At 40.7% G+C, this 17,721-nt stretch overlaps 3 protein-coding genes across 5 annotated transcripts in view; 1 reads left to right on the top strand and 2 right to left on the bottom strand.

Moving 5' to 3' along the window:
• Positions 1 to 654: 654 nt before the first annotated feature.
• il17rb (interleukin 17 receptor B) lies at positions 655 to 5,492 on the bottom strand. Of its 3 annotated transcripts, XM_031844988.1 has the most exons (11): positions 5,200 to 5,492; positions 4,981 to 5,062; positions 4,869 to 4,893; positions 4,171 to 4,284; positions 2,966 to 3,075; positions 2,737 to 2,869; positions 2,602 to 2,634; positions 2,479 to 2,508; positions 2,269 to 2,376; positions 1,558 to 1,832; positions 655 to 1,466 (listed from the first exon to the last, which is right to left on the bottom strand). In XM_031844988.1, the coding sequence occupies exons 2-11, from the start codon at positions 5,044 to 5,046 to the stop codon at positions 1,035 to 1,037; spliced, it is 1,326 nt and encodes a 441-aa protein (XP_031700848.1). In that variant the 5' UTR covers positions 5,047 to 5,062; positions 5,200 to 5,492; the 3' UTR covers positions 655 to 1,034. The 3 variants fall into 3 exon arrangements, with proteins under 3 accessions (XP_031700848.1, XP_031700847.1, XP_031700849.1); XM_031844987.1 differs by lacking the exon at positions 5,200 to 5,492 and having other exon boundaries at positions 4,981 to 5,155; XM_031844989.1 differs by lacking the exon at positions 5,200 to 5,492 and having other exon boundaries at positions 2,497 to 2,508; positions 4,981 to 5,155.
• On the top strand, positions 5,208 to 13,598 carry chdh (choline dehydrogenase). Its single transcript, XM_031844984.1, has 10 exons — positions 5,208 to 5,302; positions 6,602 to 7,054; positions 7,392 to 7,622; positions 8,496 to 8,662; positions 8,793 to 8,944; positions 9,155 to 9,284; positions 9,519 to 9,653; positions 9,777 to 9,919; positions 10,716 to 10,818; positions 11,103 to 13,598. The coding sequence occupies exons 2-10, from the start codon at positions 6,633 to 6,635 to the stop codon at positions 11,519 to 11,521; spliced, it is 1,902 nt and encodes a 633-aa protein (XP_031700844.1). The 5' UTR covers positions 5,208 to 5,302; positions 6,602 to 6,632; the 3' UTR covers positions 11,522 to 13,598.
• cacna1db (calcium channel, voltage-dependent, L type, alpha 1D subunit, b) overlaps positions 13,109 to 17,721 on the bottom strand; it is a 72,997-nt gene continuing 68,384 nt past the window's right edge. Inside the window, exon 50 of the mRNA XM_031844983.1 lies at positions 13,109 to 17,132. Coding sequence (XP_031700843.1) covers positions 16,827 to 17,132 — 306 coding nt within the window. The 3' untranslated portion in view covers positions 13,109 to 16,826. The remainder of the gene's footprint in view (positions 17,133 to 17,721) is intronic.

Raw genomic sequence — 17,721 nt, 5'->3', positions numbered from 1 at the left:
AGCTTAAGTATGTTATATTTAAAATAAATAATAACAGTAAAATGCCTTTTCTTAACTCAGATACTCTACTGTAAACAAGACTGTGAACATTTGCTGCCACGAGGGTTGAGACAAGCAAAAATAAATGCAGACTGTGAATGCTGTTTTGCCGACACATTCAATTTGCAATGTCAAATTTAAAGTCTCAAAAACACAGCATTACAAAATGCTAATAATTGAGCTTTAATTATAATTGTATTATTGTGTTTTTAAATTATATTACCAAATTGCACCTTGAATTGACATTTGCAACATGCATTGCCATTAAAATAATGTCAGTATTAAAAAAATGGAAAAGAGCTACAGGATTGTGAGCTAGTTTTATGATTATTAGCTAAAATAAACCACCATGTGCTTTTTGCCGACCAAGTAAATTTGTAGCAGTGAAACCTACTGGGCCCCTTGACCTATTACCAGTAGGAGAGTTCATTCATTCCCTGACATATGTGTATGAACTGTGTATTAATCCCATTCAGGATCACATGATCTAGGATGTTATTCTAGCAACCACCTCCTTCTTTAGGCTATTTAAGGATTGCACATCAAGTAAAGATAATAAACAAACACAACAAATACATTATTTCAGAAATGTATTACACAAAAAAAGAAGAGAGAAGTTGTCTTTGCTGCCTTTTTTTCTTTCTTTGTGCCAGTGTTCATCAGTTTATCATTTCTACATGATGACGATGATGACAGATGAAACACTAACGCAACATGTTTAAGGTGGAAAACAAAAACGGTAAACAATAATGTTATTACAAAATAGAGTAATAGGCTACAGTATGCAGTGCTGGAAAACACAGAGACAAGTATCAACCCTTAAGGTGTCCAAGCCAGTGTTTTGGTTACCAAAATAAGCATAGGTCTATGCCAGCTATAGAACAGATACATGTAAATGCACTTTAGAAGCCGTAATGAAAGACAAAGCTACTCACTATGAACTATTCTGACCCATCCTCTTTCTCCATCAATCTGAACATTTTCATTACAAATCTTCAAATAATGGTAGCCACAGATTTCAATGGTTCTGCCTTTCTGGAAATGTTTGGCTGGTGTCCTCGTAGCTTTTCTACAGCTTCCCCTAAATTCACTGTACAATTTTCACTGTCGGCAATCCCCGGTCTGAAGATCAGATCTGATATCTTCTTGTCATCCTGACTCCCGGTATGAAGACTCCTGCACAGCTTGTTCAAGTCCTTCATCAAATAGAAAGTCTTGCAGGCCCTCAGTTCCAGCGGAAGGTTACTAGGCTTCTTGTCCTGCTGCTCGCCCAGCTGCACCACACAGAACTTAGCCAAGTCGCTGGCACTCTTTGCGTGGCCTGCCACCATGTTGAGAGTCAGGGGGTAAAGGTCATGAGCTGAAGCTGGTATTGAGGGCTCTTGGGAGGTGCGGTTGGGAGGAGAGTGGCTGAGCAGTGAAGAGGACTGAGAGAAGATAGTTTTTAATTTTTTTTAAATCACTCATAACAGACTGCAAGTTAAAAATGATCAATATTACATAAAAGTTACAATCTACCTTTGGGCAGACGATGAGGACTCTGTGTGCAGTCTTGGCCTTTTCTGCCAGCCAGCGCATTGGCCCCATCTCTGCGATCTTCCTCTGTTGCCACATGTCGACAGCCACGCTGCAGCCGCCGTACCACTGCAGGAACTCGACGAGGGCCACCACGGCCCGCTGGAAGGCTGAATCCTCAGCAGGGTACACCACAAGGACAGGGACGGGAGCCATGGGAGATGTAGGCAACCTTTTGAAATCTGATAATGTGGCAACGTTGGCTCCAAATCTTTGATCTGGAGAGTAGGAAGTCATTGGAAAGTAACGCTTAGTTATCTTCAGCACAGTGACAAACATTTGACATAACCTAGAGGGGATTTCTGAATTTGTTTGTGGTGAGCTCAAACTTGATACATTTCAGTACTTTCTTCATCTTGCAGGGGAGGCATATTTCCTTTGCAGAAAACAAGACTTTTAGCTAAAGTAGTTCAAGCTGAGCTCATTTTCAATGCGACAGAAAAGTCCCTGTAAATCGGTTGGGAAGAATTTCGCAAATTTCAAATATTTTGATCCAGTAGCTTTGTTACTCAGGACAGGTCCAAAGCATGTGTACAAGATTGGCGAGTGAACCTGTGGATCTGTCTTAAGTTGTTTTACCATTCAACATCTGCAATTTTGTGCCTACAAGGTCCTCTCCCAACTAAATGCATGTTTTTAAAGTGTTGTATTTACAGATCATGTAGCAGGAAAGCAGGATCACCAGACTGACCAGTCCTCCAAAAATGGCCGTTGCTATGCTGGTGAAGTGGACATTAACAGGGACAGCGTCTTTTAACTTTTCTGCAGGGACAAAGAAATACACACAAAAACAATTCCCCATTTTACTTCATGTAATTATATTGAGATTGTACTGCATGGCTTTAAGTAATGGTGCAGTCATACCTAAAGATTTGATCTCACCTGTGGTGAAATCTTAAAAAAAAAAGGATTGTTAAAGACAGAAGTATCAACATTTTTGTACTATACATTATATACACACATGCACCAGCAAATGCGATTGCTCACATATAGGAACTGCAGTAGGCTTTGGTGTAACACCTGAAAAAAATCAGAGGAGGTTTAAACATTTTACTCTTTTAAAAATGAAAATTTTAATAAAGTATCAAAGTAAGTGGAGAATTTAAAAGAACAAGAACTTACGCTTTGGTGGGTGAGGTATTTTGATTTTGACAAACTTATAAGCGAGCCCCCCCCCCCAGGGAGGCAATGGCAGATTGGCAGCTTCGATGGTGTTTGGGCCATACCTTGCATCTACTAAATAATAAAACCATTTCTAGATTTGAAAAGAAGAAAGTCATTGCATTAACCTCACATATTTCAAACTCATGTTGTTCAGACAATTGACTGATAAACACAGATTCCATGATACCTGCTTTGATCCACTGAGGTCTGTCTTGGCCAAAGCTGGATTGTAGATACAGTGGTAAGCAGATTCCCCCATAATCCTGATCCAGATGCCTGTCAGATATTTAATACTAGCTGCAAAGAGAAAGTTAATGGCAGACATCCTGCATGACTAAACACCGTTTGTATAAATAATAGATATATTGTAAATACCATGTTTTCTCATCTCCTGTTTACCTTTCCACACAATTTATCCCACAAGTGCACACACACACATACACACACACACACACACACACACACACACACACACACACACACACAATGAATAGTCTCTTACAAGCTTATTTTCTAGCAGAGGAAAAGCTTTCATAAAGTCAGCTTATTGTTATTATTATTGTTGTTGTTGTTGTTAGTAGTAGTAGTATTTATATTATTATTATTGTTGTTCTTTCTGTTGTTGTTGTTGTTATTATTTCAAAGTAGCCAATGGGTAAAAGGCCTCATCAGCTCTTTTTGAATGGCTTGTTATAGATCCATGACCAAATACTTTCACAGGTTTAGTTATAGGTCAGGGCGTTATCTATAACACTATTGTAATTTATAACATCATATATTATCTATAATAAAGCTCTGGACCCTGAAGATGCCAATACATATTGTTGCTTTTGCTCAAAATTCACAGCACACTAACTCTGTAATGACCATGTTACTTATCCAGTCACTTCATGCTCGTCTCCTCAGATTAAAACAAGCCCAACACCTTGCAGTTTGTTCTGCAGAACGAACAATTTTACATTTTCCACAATGCTTTTAAATACAAATAATACTTCTGGGGTACACTGCCTTAAAATAATCTATTAGGGTGTCTATATTTTAGAATTTGAGTGTGTACCAGCTACAATATATCAACATAAACGTTTTTACCTTCTGTTTAGTACAGTGTCAACTCAACCAGATTAAAGTCCTGTTTGAGAAAAAGAGGGGAGTTTCTGGGAAATCTCCTCAGTTATTTGATCAACATTGTAGGTGTAGCAACGTTTGATGTTTTTAGATAATGAATAATAATCGATAAGCTAACTTATTGTATTTAAAATATATATTTAATAATCAATTCTGAAGATGCCATGTCAGCAAATTACCCAGAAAAAACATCCCACGTGTTTGTATTACTAGAAAACAAGTGGTTCATTCAGTTCCATGTAAGTAAATTCAAGTGTTGTATCTTACCATCAATGTTGATTGCCCAGCTTATGTTCATCATGCATTTTTCTCCCTCCGTCACTTTCGCCACTCTCAGGTCCACCAGGAAAGACGGAGAGGTATCATTGCCAGGAGGGAAATCTGGAGAAACAAACAATGGTGCAATAATGTGTAGCCTATATTATTATTCTCTGAAATTTAATCAGATGTTGTCAGCTGTTTGAAGTGTAGACGTATTGTACTTTCAGTTGTGTAATGCTCAATGTAAAAACATTATTCACAAGAACTTGGAATGGAGCCACCTGCTTGGCTACGGACTTGCATTACATTTTTATTACATTTCAGGCAGACATTTCAAATAAACATCTGTTGTTTACCCCTGGCTTCCATATACAATATAAACTTTCTTTTCATAACAAATGTCTTTATATTCGTTATTCTTTATTTCTTAATCTGATGGGCTATATCAGGTAATGGAATTTCCACTTGAGTCATCCTGCTTTATGATCCAAGAGTTACATTTCTATCCAAAAGACAGAGCTGGCAGCTTTGAAACATAATAATAAATCAACAGTACAAAATGGTTTAGAAGATTGGTCTCTGCATTGGCCAACAAACACTGTTTTGAAATAAAACCCACAGTGGCTTCAAAACCAGCCACTACTATTATTAACTGTTAATTAGAGGTCAGACCTCATCCAGAGTATGGATAGTAAATTACATACCATCACTTTCATGACACTCCACTTTCTGCAAGAAATCACAGAAACACATTACTTGATTTACTTTTAATTTAACTAACAATTAATGGCTCATTTGCCAAAGTCGATAACTTACAATTTCATGTGATGTCACCTGGGCCGCGAGATAGTAGAGCAAAATCAGTCCGGCTCCCCACATCATCAACACCTGGTTGTACCTAAAAGAAAACGTAGAACTACAATAAACAAACCGAAAAATAAGGGATACGCCTTTACAATGCACAGCATCTGGCTCGTTACATCCCGTGCACTTGTTGAATGAACTGTCAGTGACTCGCTGGATTTGTTCCGTTACCTTTTAAGTAAATAGCACTAAGCCCCGCCCACAGCAGTGGGTCGCTTCGCATATAGACTTAGTCTCATAATCATAGTCTCCAGTTTCAGCGTTTAAATAAAAGGTAAGTTCTCTTTTCCTGCTCCTTATGTCAGTTGTTCTCGTCTGTTTTTGGTATTAAAATACTCCGGCACCACCTCGGTTTAAATGTAACATGGTTTGCAAGGTTAACTTTACATTCAGTTAACGCGAGGTATGTCCATGCCCCGCTGCTGTAAACTGCAGACGACATGAGTAACGTAACGGTTTACGAAGTGCCGGAAAAAAGTTTCTCAGCAACACTGTCAACAGCAGCCTGACCCGTGTGGAGATGTGTGCACACACTTTAAACGTCTTGGAGCATTTGAAATGTGTTTTAATCACGCAGAGCTGTGTCCACACTGTAGCGAGCTGTTGTCCTGCAGCAGACCTACAGACCGTTACACTGATAAGCGAACGGTTGCGAAATTGGCCTTTGATCGTAACATTTAGCGGTATTTTAGACTAACCATAATCCCTAAATTAGTGAAACTTGGAGACATCTTGGTAGTGCCCACTTGCTGTCGATGTTTTGGTGTCTCAGAAGCTATTTGCCGACATTTCAGGCTGTTTGCTGATTTCAGCTTATCGCTGAACCTGCTGCTGGCTGGTTTATTGCAGTGACAGTCCTGACCTACATATCCCGGCCCTGTCCTGAACGAGAGGACTTTTCTCTGCAAAGTAAACGCACCACAGAAAACCCTTCAATAAAAAATACAATGGCAGACAGTTTTTTTCAGCCTTTGCTCTGTCACCTTTTGATTCACTCTCTCTCTCACACACACACACACGCACACACGCACACGCACACACAATGACAAAAGCTTCCCTGTTGCTCAGTCAAAGTGAGACTGCAGCAGAGAGGAGCGATTCGTTCCTACTGCTTGAAAGATTTGTCCAAATATAATTTGAGCATTTGGTACAAATGAGCAATGAAAAGTTAGTAGAGAAACATAAACCGCTCTCCTCCACAGCAGGGAATAAGACAAGGCAAATAACCGCACAGTGGGGCGGTTACTTCCAAGGTGCACGGAGAAGGGAAGAAGTCTGAAGAGGTCAAAACTCCAGCAACACTTGTAGTATAAAGAACAACTTTATTGGGTCTGTCTGTAGTTAATAGATTTCTGGTTCTTTTAACTGCTTGTAATTTAAAAAAAAGTTTGAGTTGAGAAGGACAAGGTGTGGCTGAAGTAATGATTAATAACATGTCAGCCAAAAGGCTCTCCGTAACCCACAATTTGCATACCGAGCAGGACAATACGCAAATGTTACTTTTGGACATGTAAATGTCATTAGATGTACTAGTGACACTGCACCCTTCAATGTGTGTTGTTGTGATTTACAGTGAATGAAGAAAAAACCCTCCCAGAACCAGCATGTTGTCTTTGGCCATGTCAGGCCAAACTGGAGCCCGACGACTTGTGACTGCGACTCGAGGGAGATTTATGAGGGACGGTAGGTGCTTGTTCACCTGTTTGCCAGAACTTGCCTCCAGGACCAGAACCACGGGCCAGTCCTCTTCGCGATCCTTCTTCAACCATTACAGATGCTTTAGTGCCACAGCTGCTAATTGGAAAGCTTCATCAGCTACAGCCAATCAGAAGACACCGTCCTACAGTTACGTCATTGTTGGGGCAGGGTCAGCGGGCTGCGTCCTGGCTAACCGCCTCACTGAGGATTCCCACGAGTCTGTGCTGCTGCTGGAGGCTGGGCCGAAGGACATGTCGCTAGGCAACGTACAGCTCTCATGGAAGATCCACATGCCATCTGCGTTGACCTACAACCTCTGTGATGACAAGTACGCCAGTTAGATCATTTCACAAATAAAATATTTGATTTACCTTGTCATTCATTACTACGACGGTTCCCAGATGTGTGCAAACAAAAATGTGACTTTATGTTATTTTAGACTATTACAGCCACAATAAATAGATAATAATGGATATAAGAGTAATTCTAACTAATGAATCATCCATATATCACATTTAACTTATATCAACTTATTATTCCAGCATTTTTGAAATCAGTCTCCATATAATAACGTATTATTAAACTGTTGTTGTCCAGATCCGGTAAGCAGACAGATATTGGTCCCAATCTGATGCCGTGCTGTATTTGTTTTCATTTCTCCTCAGGTATAACTGGTACTACTACACTTTACCCCAGGCCCACATGGACAACCGGGTGATGTACTGGCCGAGGGGCCGCGTCTGGGGCGGGTCCTCTTCACTCAACGCCATGGTGTACATCCGCGGACACGCTGAAGACTACAACCGCTGGCAAAGGGAGGGGGCCGAGGGCTGGGATTACGAACACTGTCTGCCTTACTTTAGGAAAGCTCAGTGTCACGAGCTGGGAGAAAACAGGTACCGAACAACAATATCTGCTGGACATTTGTCTTTCATTCGAATGCTCTTGGGGTACCTTTTTGACTTGTGTTCAAATCATTTTAAGATGAATAGACCGAGTTTAAAGGGAACCCTAAGTCTGTCAGTGTTAGTTCTGCAGTCCCACAGACTCACAATGCTTCAACATGCGTAAATGCGTAAATGGAATGTAAATTTGTAGTGGCACAGTGAAGATCTTATCACATGGAGCCTAGCTGCAGGAGCATCACAGGTTAAATGCAATGCGTCACCAATCTAATTTCAGCACATGCAAATGAGGAAGGTAGACGGCAGCCCAGATATTAACATTAACTAGAATGATAAAGGCCTGTGTGGTCTGGAAGTAGATATCACAGGCGAAAGGGATGCGTGTGTTATAATGACAGACACAGAAATTAGATTTTATTATGTGGTACGTAGTGTAATTTATCAGAGACTTGAATTATCATGCCATGCATCCATGGGAAGATTTTTCTGCAGTGTGAGATTCACGTAATGCTTCCACGTAGTACTGCATCACCACATTGTGTCCATTTGTATGTGTTTGAACTTACAGCAAGACAAACACATACTCAGCATTTATGTTTTCCAACTTTTGTGGTGACCCTATCAGCTCTGACTGGTTGACTGCTGGCGTAAATATAAATGAAAGGAAATGTCATCTCATAAGTACATATACACAGCCGCCCTCCTGAAAGGTCGCGATGCTGGGAATTTAAATGATTAATGTCGATACAATAGTGATCATTGAAGACTTATACCCAGTTCCCACAGACAGATTGTTGCATTTTGAAAGGGAAAAGCTCTTATCTTCGTGACACATTCAATTTGTGTTTTGTGTGTGTACTGTAGGTACCGGGGAGGCAGCGGACCTCTTCATGTGTCCAGAGGGAAGACCAACCATCCCCTTCACAAAGCTTTTATTGAGGCGGGGCAGCAGGCGGGATACCCCTTCACGGATGACATGAACGGGCAGCAACAGGAAGGCTTGGGCTGGATGGACATGACCATTTATAAAGGTTAAAGAAAACATGAACTACTCTATCCAATAACAATTGAGAACACTTGTAACCACATTGCTGTATTTATACATCTCTTATGAACCAACCAATACATATTGTCCACATCTCACTGGCCAAATGTGTTCAGGAAAGAGGTGGAGCTCAGCCAGTGCCTACCTGAGACCTGTCCTGAGTCGACCCAACCTGAAGACGGAGGTGCGCTGCCTGACCACCAAGATCCTGTTTGATGGCAACCGTGCCGTGGGTGTAGAATACACACAGAAAGGACAGAAGAAAAGGGTAAGATGGAAAGAATTACCATCACTTTAAAAGAAGGGGGAAAGAACATTATATTGTGGAAGGTGATATACTTTTATTTTAAACACAAAATTGAGATGATCTTTCTCAACCATAGCGGTCAGAAGTTGCCCAGTGAAAAGCATGCTGTGCCTTGTCATGCAGCCACTAGCACGGACTCTGTTCTCTGTTCTGACTCTGTTCTCTCTTCAGGTGTTTGCAGATAAAGAGGTGATATTAAGCGGAGGCGCCATTAACTCCCCTCAGCTTCTCATGCTGTCCGGGGTGGGAAACGCTGATGACCTGAAACAACTCGGTATCTCTGCGGTTCAGCACTTACCAGGTAACTGAAATGAGAAAAAAGGGAAAAACTTTCCAAAAAAACCTCCTTGAATTTATTTCAGAAAGCAGGTTGTCACGTTTTTGCTAGTTTATTTGATATTAGCACATGAACACATTAAACACAGATACACACTGACTTCATTGACGGATTCATTTACACCCGTTCCATGCGTACAAACATGACCGGTATTCTTGCCTCTCTTTGCCTTCTCCTCTGGTCTCTGTTGTTTCTCAGGTGTTGGCAGTAACCTGCAGGATCATTTGGAGTTGTACATCCAGCAGCAGTGCACTCAGCCCATCACCCTGTACAAGGCCCAGAAACCTTTCCACATGGTTAAGATAGGGCTGGAGTGGCTCACTATGTTCACTGGTAACCAAAGGCACCCACACATGCATGTGTGTAACACACACATTCTCCCTAATGTCCTAAACGCTGCCTGTCTGATGACACCGTGTCCCACCATCTACCTCACAATCACAACTGTCCCCTTAGGTTATGGAGCAACATCCCACTTGGAAAGCGGAGGGTTCATCCGCAGTCGACCACATGTCACACACCCCGACATCCAGTTTCACTTCCTGCCCTTTCAGGTCATCGACCACGGTCGAGTTGCCTCCAAGATCGAGGCGTATCAGGTGTGTGCTTAGGAAATGGTGGCTGTTTTTTGTGCAGGTGGAAGATGTAATGAATGTGTAATTATTAATACACAAGTTGTTTCGGTTTGACTTCACGTGGGTGTGTGTGGGAGCTGTCAGGATGGTTTAATTGTAATATACAGGTGTACGTGTGTCTGTGAGTGAGTGTGTTTGTTACCTGTCAACATTGCGTCAGATAAGATTCCAAAGTACTCCTGTACACTCTGAAATCACCACACGTTTAGTCATGACTAGTTAGATAAGACCCTCACGTAATGCACAAGACACAGAGAAGAGTTTTATAGTCCCATTCCACAGAAAACCTTTCACGTTCAATAAACCAACAGGAGCTTCCCAGAAATGTCCTGAGAGGTGGCTTAGTGACATTATTCATAGGCTTTTTTCCAGACAAGGATACCTTCCAGGAAAGAGTTAAGAGTACATCGGGAAATGAGGCTTCTATTGAAGTGCTACAAAAGGCTTTGTGTTTTTTGTGTTTAAAGATAAGCCGGGTTTGTTTCATGAGTTGATGTGTGCAGAAACAAAAGAATGGCAAAAGCAGTATTACTGGAAATGGCATAATGGGTAACATCTGTATAACATCTGTGAAATAACAATGAGTCTGAGTTCTGGACTTTCCTGGAAATATGTGTTGTTGTTTTTTTCCTCTTGCAGTGAAATAATATCTTCTCATCGTCTGTATGGAGAGAAGGAAGTCTAACAGCAAAGTACAAATGGCATGCAAGTGTGAATCCAAAACATACCACATAAATGAGTGTTTCTCTTTGTGTTTTAGGTTCATGTCGGACCAATGAGGAGCACCAGTACCGGCTGGATGAAGCTGAAGAGCGCCAACCCTTTGGATCACCCGATCCTCCAGCCAAACTACCTCTCCAACGGTAAGATTCAGTCACTGCACGGTCTAGTACCAAAGTCAGAGAGCATACTTTCTGAGACCTGCTTGGTTGTGAATGTATGTGAATGACACTTCCCTCCGAAGGCTGATCATTCATTTGCAAGGATCGTTGTTATTGTTATTTGTACTGTATTCATTATCAATTAGCATCAAGTGTACCTCAGTAATGTGGGGAAATGATTTTGAGAAGGAGCCTGGAGTTAGGTTGAATAGCACACTGCTGATAAAAAAGCCATTTTTTTATTTATTATTTCCATCTCCTCTCAGATGTTGATGTGTTGGAGTTCAGAGAGTGTGTCAAACTCTCCAGAGAGATTTTTACCCAGAAGGCCTTTGATCCGTTCCGTGGCCCCGAAGTCCAGCCCGGTCCCGAGGTCCAATCCGACGCCGACATCGACGCTTTTGTTCGCCGAAAAGCTGACAGCGCTTACCACCCGTCCTGCACCTGCAAGATGGGCTCGCCATCCGACCCGATGGCGGTCGTCGACTCCAGTGCGCGTGTCCTGGGGCTCGAGCGGCTGCGTGTGGTCGACGCCTCTATCATGCCCAGCGTCGTCAGCGGCAACCTGAACTCCCCGACCATCATGATGGCGGAGAAGGCTGCTGACATCATCAGAGGCCGCCCTCCTCTCGTTGACCGCGGGGTTCCCGTCTACCGACCTCCGACTCTCAACACGCAGCGATGAACAGAGGGAACGAGCTAAAGGTTAAACAGTTCACAACACTGTGATCAGCTTCTTCTGTGTTTGATCAGGAGCTGATAAATTTGCCCGTGATCTGATATTATACATGAATAGTGTTGTGTTGTCTTAACACACCTGATTTACACACACAAGGTAACATTTCAGTTTTAAATGTGTAGTCACAGGCTAACAACAATTATGAAGGGCTTATCTACGCTTTTTTAATTATAATCCATAATGATATGTTGATTTTAGCTGTTTACATGTGAAATTCAGTTTTACAGTATTGCACTTGGTGTCCTGACAAGGAAACAGTGGCTCTGTCACTTCCTTATGTTTTCATGATTTTAGTGTCCATTCTAAATTACAGATGTCTTTATTAACGTTAAAGCCAGTGTGATGAACAACCTTCCTGCCTCATTGTTATGACATGAAGTCCAAACGCACTGAAAACTTCGGCCGCAGGCGTTTTGAAGAACACCTACTGTTTTAAAAGGCCAAGCACGCAACAAAAGCGCTGTGTGTGTCAAAATGCGTCAATTTGGAGCGTCAAATGAGGACCCAGCGACTAAAGCTGTTTTTGTTTGTTTGAAGAGAGATAAAACACTACTACTGTTGCTTTCACTGGTTAAAATGACAAACGTCACATCAGCTGTCACTACTTAACGTAAATTCCGTTTGTAACTTGATGGCCAGTTGGTGTGCTCTCTGCAGGAGGTCTGTACTCAGATTATTTATGAGCTAAGAGAAGCTTCAATGTGTAACACCACTGTACAACTGAGTGGACTGCGTGTTTTTGTAGTACGAACGACTTCAACAGAGTGATGCCTCCTCCGTCTAGCGGATAATAATGATGCTGAGCAATTGCAACCGCACTGTGAACCGAGTGGAGAATTGCTTTCCGGAACATTTGACAGGCTGACAACCGTGCCCGTGTAAATTTCAAGATATTCCACCCCCCTCACTGTCGCGTCTGTGCCTCAGCGGAAAGATTTTATCAGCAGGAGCAATTGCAATCAGATGAAGCTAATTTGGAACAGGTGTTGGGCAACAGCAGACTCAACAGGACTGGACTTGAAATAATTAAGTATTACAGCTCACATCTTTTAGTTGCCTTTTGGTTTAAGATAGTCTGGCAGCTGTTTAATATAAGTAGCAATACATGCAAATAATAACTCAGCATATCTGGCTAGTGTGGTGCTGAAATAATCTATAATGTAGCATATACTCACAAAAAAGCTGTCAATGTCACTTGTGTTTATACATTTTTTCGTAGCGTGGATGTTTACAAAGAAGCTTTTGAAGAGTATTGTGTTTAACTGGTCAGATTGTACCACCTGTGCCTGTAACATCATTGTGTTCTGACGTCAGAGTGAATTACTGCAGTATGTTAATGACGAAGTGTGTTCGTTCAGTCCAGCCAGGACCGATACACATTGGTGTTGAGTACATTTAACAGCCTCTGACCAATCTTTGATTTAAATTAAATTAACATGTTTTTACTATCAACACTAATATATGCAAGTGCTAGAATGAATTCAAATTGTGTCTTGTTGAGCTTTGCACTACTCTATTAAGTATCTTCATTACAGTGACAATTACTGTTTGCATTATATGCAGTGCTATATTACATGAATGTTTGAATTATTTGTGTCCTAATGAAGGAGCAACACTTTGATTGTAAAGGGAAAATGATCGTGGAACTTCTTACAGTCTTTATGTATTTTATTGTTCTTGTGTTAATTGTAAACAAACACTGGAAACTGTCCTGACCTTGTCCTCGCGACTTTATTCAGTGAGCCTTACAAAAGTTCTCAGCAAGTTCATTGCCAAGAATTCAAATGTACAAAACAGGGTTTTTGTTTTCCATTGGTACAAAATCTATAAGGAACTAGTACTTGTGCTACAGAGTAGATAAGAGTTATATTTCTTTGATTTCCGTACGACTAAAGGGTAGAAAGCAGAAATCTTCACTTTTTACAAACACTATACAGATATTATACATTGTTATCATTTCATAGACATCTGTTAAGCAGTGGAACGGTACGAAAAAAATAAAGCTGTCAGTTGCACTGTTAAAGCTGTCAGTTGTTTTCGTCACTATGCTTCTAAATGTCGATGCATTTGGATTCTTGTACTGTGAATAAGCAGCAGATGATTATTTCTACTGGTGTTGCTGGCTGTTACTTAACCTCTGTTTGGTTTTATCCACTCAAAAGAAATCTGAGACTGGACAAATTCATGTTGGTCAATCAACGTTTTTAACATATATGTTTGTAAAAAACAATAAATGATAACACTGAATGACGAATTCCTTTTCAATTAGTGTTTGATTTAGTAATTAGTGTTTCTCCCATCGGAGGAACCATCTCAATCAGCCCTACGTTGTTCAGGGTGCTTTATTGGCTCCTCACAAATGTGTTTCAGATGGCTATGCAGCAAATCTACACATTTCTGCTTACAGCATGTGTGTAATATATGGCTTTTGAAGTGTTCTTAATTCTTCTAAAATGTTTTTTAAAAAGTTAGTAGAATCCGAAAAACGTTAATATCAAACTTCTGGCTGTATTGACACAACATTGAGAGATTTTAAAGAGGTAATTGTGTGATTCTTGATTATTTGTTCAGATTTCACTGCTAATCATCCAACACTGAGGGGACTTGAGTCACCGATCACTTATCAGAACTCAGAATTTAGATTACGATCAATTACTGCGACATGGTATTTAAATCAAAATGTTTCACATGATTGCTTCTTTAAATATCTTTTTTTTTGTAATTTTGTGCAAATACAGCCTTTGCCACAATTGCTTTGACACCCAGATAGTTACAGAGGTAATAACAATATCTTTCAAGTTTTTCTTAGTTTAACACAATTTACATGCAGTTAGAAAATGCATAAATCCTTTTTATCAGCTGAATTGTCCACTAAAATCTGTATGCATGTGTTTATATATATATATGAAGAATGAATAAGTGCATTTACAGTACATACGAAGAGCCTTTCAGACACCAGCTTGGGTCAAATTAACCTATATATTTACTATTACTATTTATTCTATGCAAGAGAAAAACCTTTTCAATATTGGCATCAACCTTTTGTCACACAAGAAACAGTGTGCTCTTCTTTAGCAACTTAGAAAAGAAACAAACGACGAATCTGGAATAATAATTGAATATTGACGTGCGTGTAAATGCACTTAATGATCCCTCGTTTTGGTTTTATATTTGAAGAAGCCCTTTGATTGCACAGATCAAGCACGTTGCCCAGACAACAGTATTTAAATTCAGGGAAAAAAAGAAAAAACAGATTGCCCTGCCACGGCCCAGTGTTGGTGTGTAATAGTTGCCCCAAAGACATTATTACAGTTGGCAGTGTTGGAGAAACACCGGTTGGTGGTGGAGCAAAAGTGAAGAACAGCAGGTGAGAAATGTTGCCTCTCTTTAGTGCTTTTATCTGCGAGCTTCCCCTCACAGACAACAAGCTGTTTTAGACATCTTGTACAAAATCCTACAAATAAAAGGCAACATCATTTCATTCCAAAAACACAAATATACGGAATTAATATATAGTCAGGAAAGTCTCCCTGTCTGTTGTGTCTTTTAAAATATACAACATGTCGACGGTCAGACCTTTGTGTTGGAGATCTATGTAATAGTCTGACTCATCATGAAAAAAGCACTCAGGTGCCTGAGGAGAAATTCCCCGTACTTTCATTGCTGCTAAGCAGGTGAAACCAATCAAATGTGATGTGGGATTGACAGGAACTGAAATGGCCTGGAAGCAGAGCTGTTAAAAAGGCCGAGCCACACACATGACTACAGAAAGATGTGAGGCAGACGATACTGTCGGAATTACTTTCTGCTACAGCATAATAAATAAACATTTCCTATACAGCTGCTGTTCAGTTATGTTCTCAGTGCAAACACTCAGTTTGTCTTATGTTCATAACTTCACTCATGTTCAAATAGTTTCAAGCAGGTCTGAGAAAAGTGAGACTTTGCATATTCTGGGGGAGTTGGTAACAATGAAATGGTCTCTCCTCCATCTTCAAGGGGCTTCGATAAAAGTTAAGGATCACTATGCAAACAAGTGTGACATGGAACTTTCATCCTAAATCTTCCTTTATTTTCAGGGTGTTTAAAGGGATCATGTTAGTGAAATGGGTGTAAATTAAGTCTCTAATGTTGGTGTAAGGGGGGGGGGGGTATGTTTCTGTTATCAGTGTGCATGTGAGACAGAAGGATATGCCTCAGGTCAAAGTCTTTTTTCAGTGATATGTGATTTCCTTTTCAAGTCAAGTATCGAAGACGAGCAACATTTAACCCTGAAACCTGAACCCAGATCTGCCTGTATATAAATATATATAAATGTATATATATTTATTTGTTTGTGTTATTTGAGTCGTGGAACATAGAGGAATGTAAATAACCAGCATCTGTTATCATGATCACTAAAGATTAAAATCACACATTATACGTATGTACATGACATAAAACTCCAACGGAATACAGGGAACCTTAGAATCATCGGACAACAAAGACATTTTGCAGCACGACAAATGCAGCTTTGCAAAGCCAGCTTCAGTCTTTCAGACATCGGTGTGTTTAGAACGGTGACTAATTCAGTTTCATTGGCTCTTCACGTTGAGTGAATGGTGTTCCTTGTTTGTACAAAGTCGCACAGTTTTAGTCAGAGCAGCAGAAGAATGACAAAATGCAACAATTACGGAAGTAATCACCCTCATCTAAAGCCATCAAGGTTGTTGTTTCATTTCAAATCCAAGTGCTGCAGGACAGAGTCAGAATTGTCAAAATAAATATTATGAATAACCAAGACAGACCGCATACCATCATTACTATCAACTCTCAGTATTTTACCAAACTGTCCGGCATTCAGCAGCTGGACTTGATCCTCAATGGAATTTGTTGGAGAAGTTAACGTGGCGAGCTCTGGGCTGGCTTTGCGAGGCTGGCAGGTTATTCTGTTAACAAAGGAAATAGAAAACACCCTCTGGGGAGTATCCTGAATTCCTGCTAAACGACAGGCAGGCTGGCGAGTAGATTGGTTCCCTCTGGTCTCAACATTTGCTGAATTTATCTCAGCTCTTTCACATCTGTTTTTCTCATATCTCCTACATTTCCATTCTGCACAGAAAGAGAAAACAAGGCACTTTGTTCTCTTATCCATCCATGTTCTACATGTTCTGTCTATTGCAGGAGAATCCTGAACAGAGACGTCCACTCACTGTGGAATAGAAGTAGAAATTCAATTGAAAAAACCTAAATAATCCCGTGTGAGCCGCTGCTATAGCGACGTGATGCATATCATCTCATCTGTTAGGTCCTCCTCGCATTTCAGAGCCACGTACGGCTCTTCGTCGCTGTAGTCACGGATGTTGAGGTCTCTAAGATCCGCGTTGGCATGTGGGTCCGTGATGGCGCTCCCCGTCCCCCCAGTGTTGCCGTTATCCATACTCCCGTTCAGCAGGTTACTGGCGGCACTCTCCATCTCATCAATGGTCATCTCGCAGGCGTCTGCAATTTCATGTTTGGTCGCTGCCACAAACTTGGGGTCTTTGGCGTATTTCCCCAGACCCTCACAGATCAGCACCTGAGGACAAGTGACACATAATCAAAGCTGAAGAGATGAATTTTTTTCCAATAAATTCACATCAAAAGTCAGCTAAATGTGAGATTCTGGCGGTCGACTCAGGAACATCTGGATTTTGTGTGCATGTGTGTGTGTTCTTGAGACAGTGGGGTCCAAAGACCTCCAAGGGTCCTCATGGGGGTCTCAGGAAAGTGTAGAAAAACACTTTAATTTCACTGTAGAGTTGAAACAATCTATGAAGCTCAAATGGTCAGTTTGTCGATGAGGTGGCAGGACATACAGTTTCAGCTTCACAAATGCTAAGATTATCTTGTTGCTTTCTGGTTTCATATCATCATGAAGTTAATACTTTAATACTCTTTTGTCTGCATATCAATTCTAAGAAATGTTCAAATTAAATTTGGATGTTTGCATCCGAGCATTGGTCATTATTATCGACATCTCACAGATTAAACGATCAATCAAAACAATTATCAAGAGCTTATTCGATATTACCAAAGAAATACACAAATAATAGAATGACGCTGATTTGATGATCTCATACCTCCACAGACGATCAATGAAATCTTATCAAAGCGGTCAAAGTTAG

The sequence above is a fragment of the Anarrhichthys ocellatus genome, unplaced genomic scaffold (assembly GCF_004355925.1).
Source record: "Anarrhichthys ocellatus isolate YVR2014 unplaced genomic scaffold, GSC_Weel_1.0 scaffold5, whole genome shotgun sequence".
In the NCBI taxonomy this organism is placed as follows: Eukaryota; Metazoa; Chordata; class Actinopteri; order Perciformes; family Anarhichadidae; genus Anarrhichthys; species Anarrhichthys ocellatus.
The sequence above is the reverse complement of the archived record's forward strand: the minus strand, read 5'-3'. Positions and strand labels throughout refer to the sequence as shown.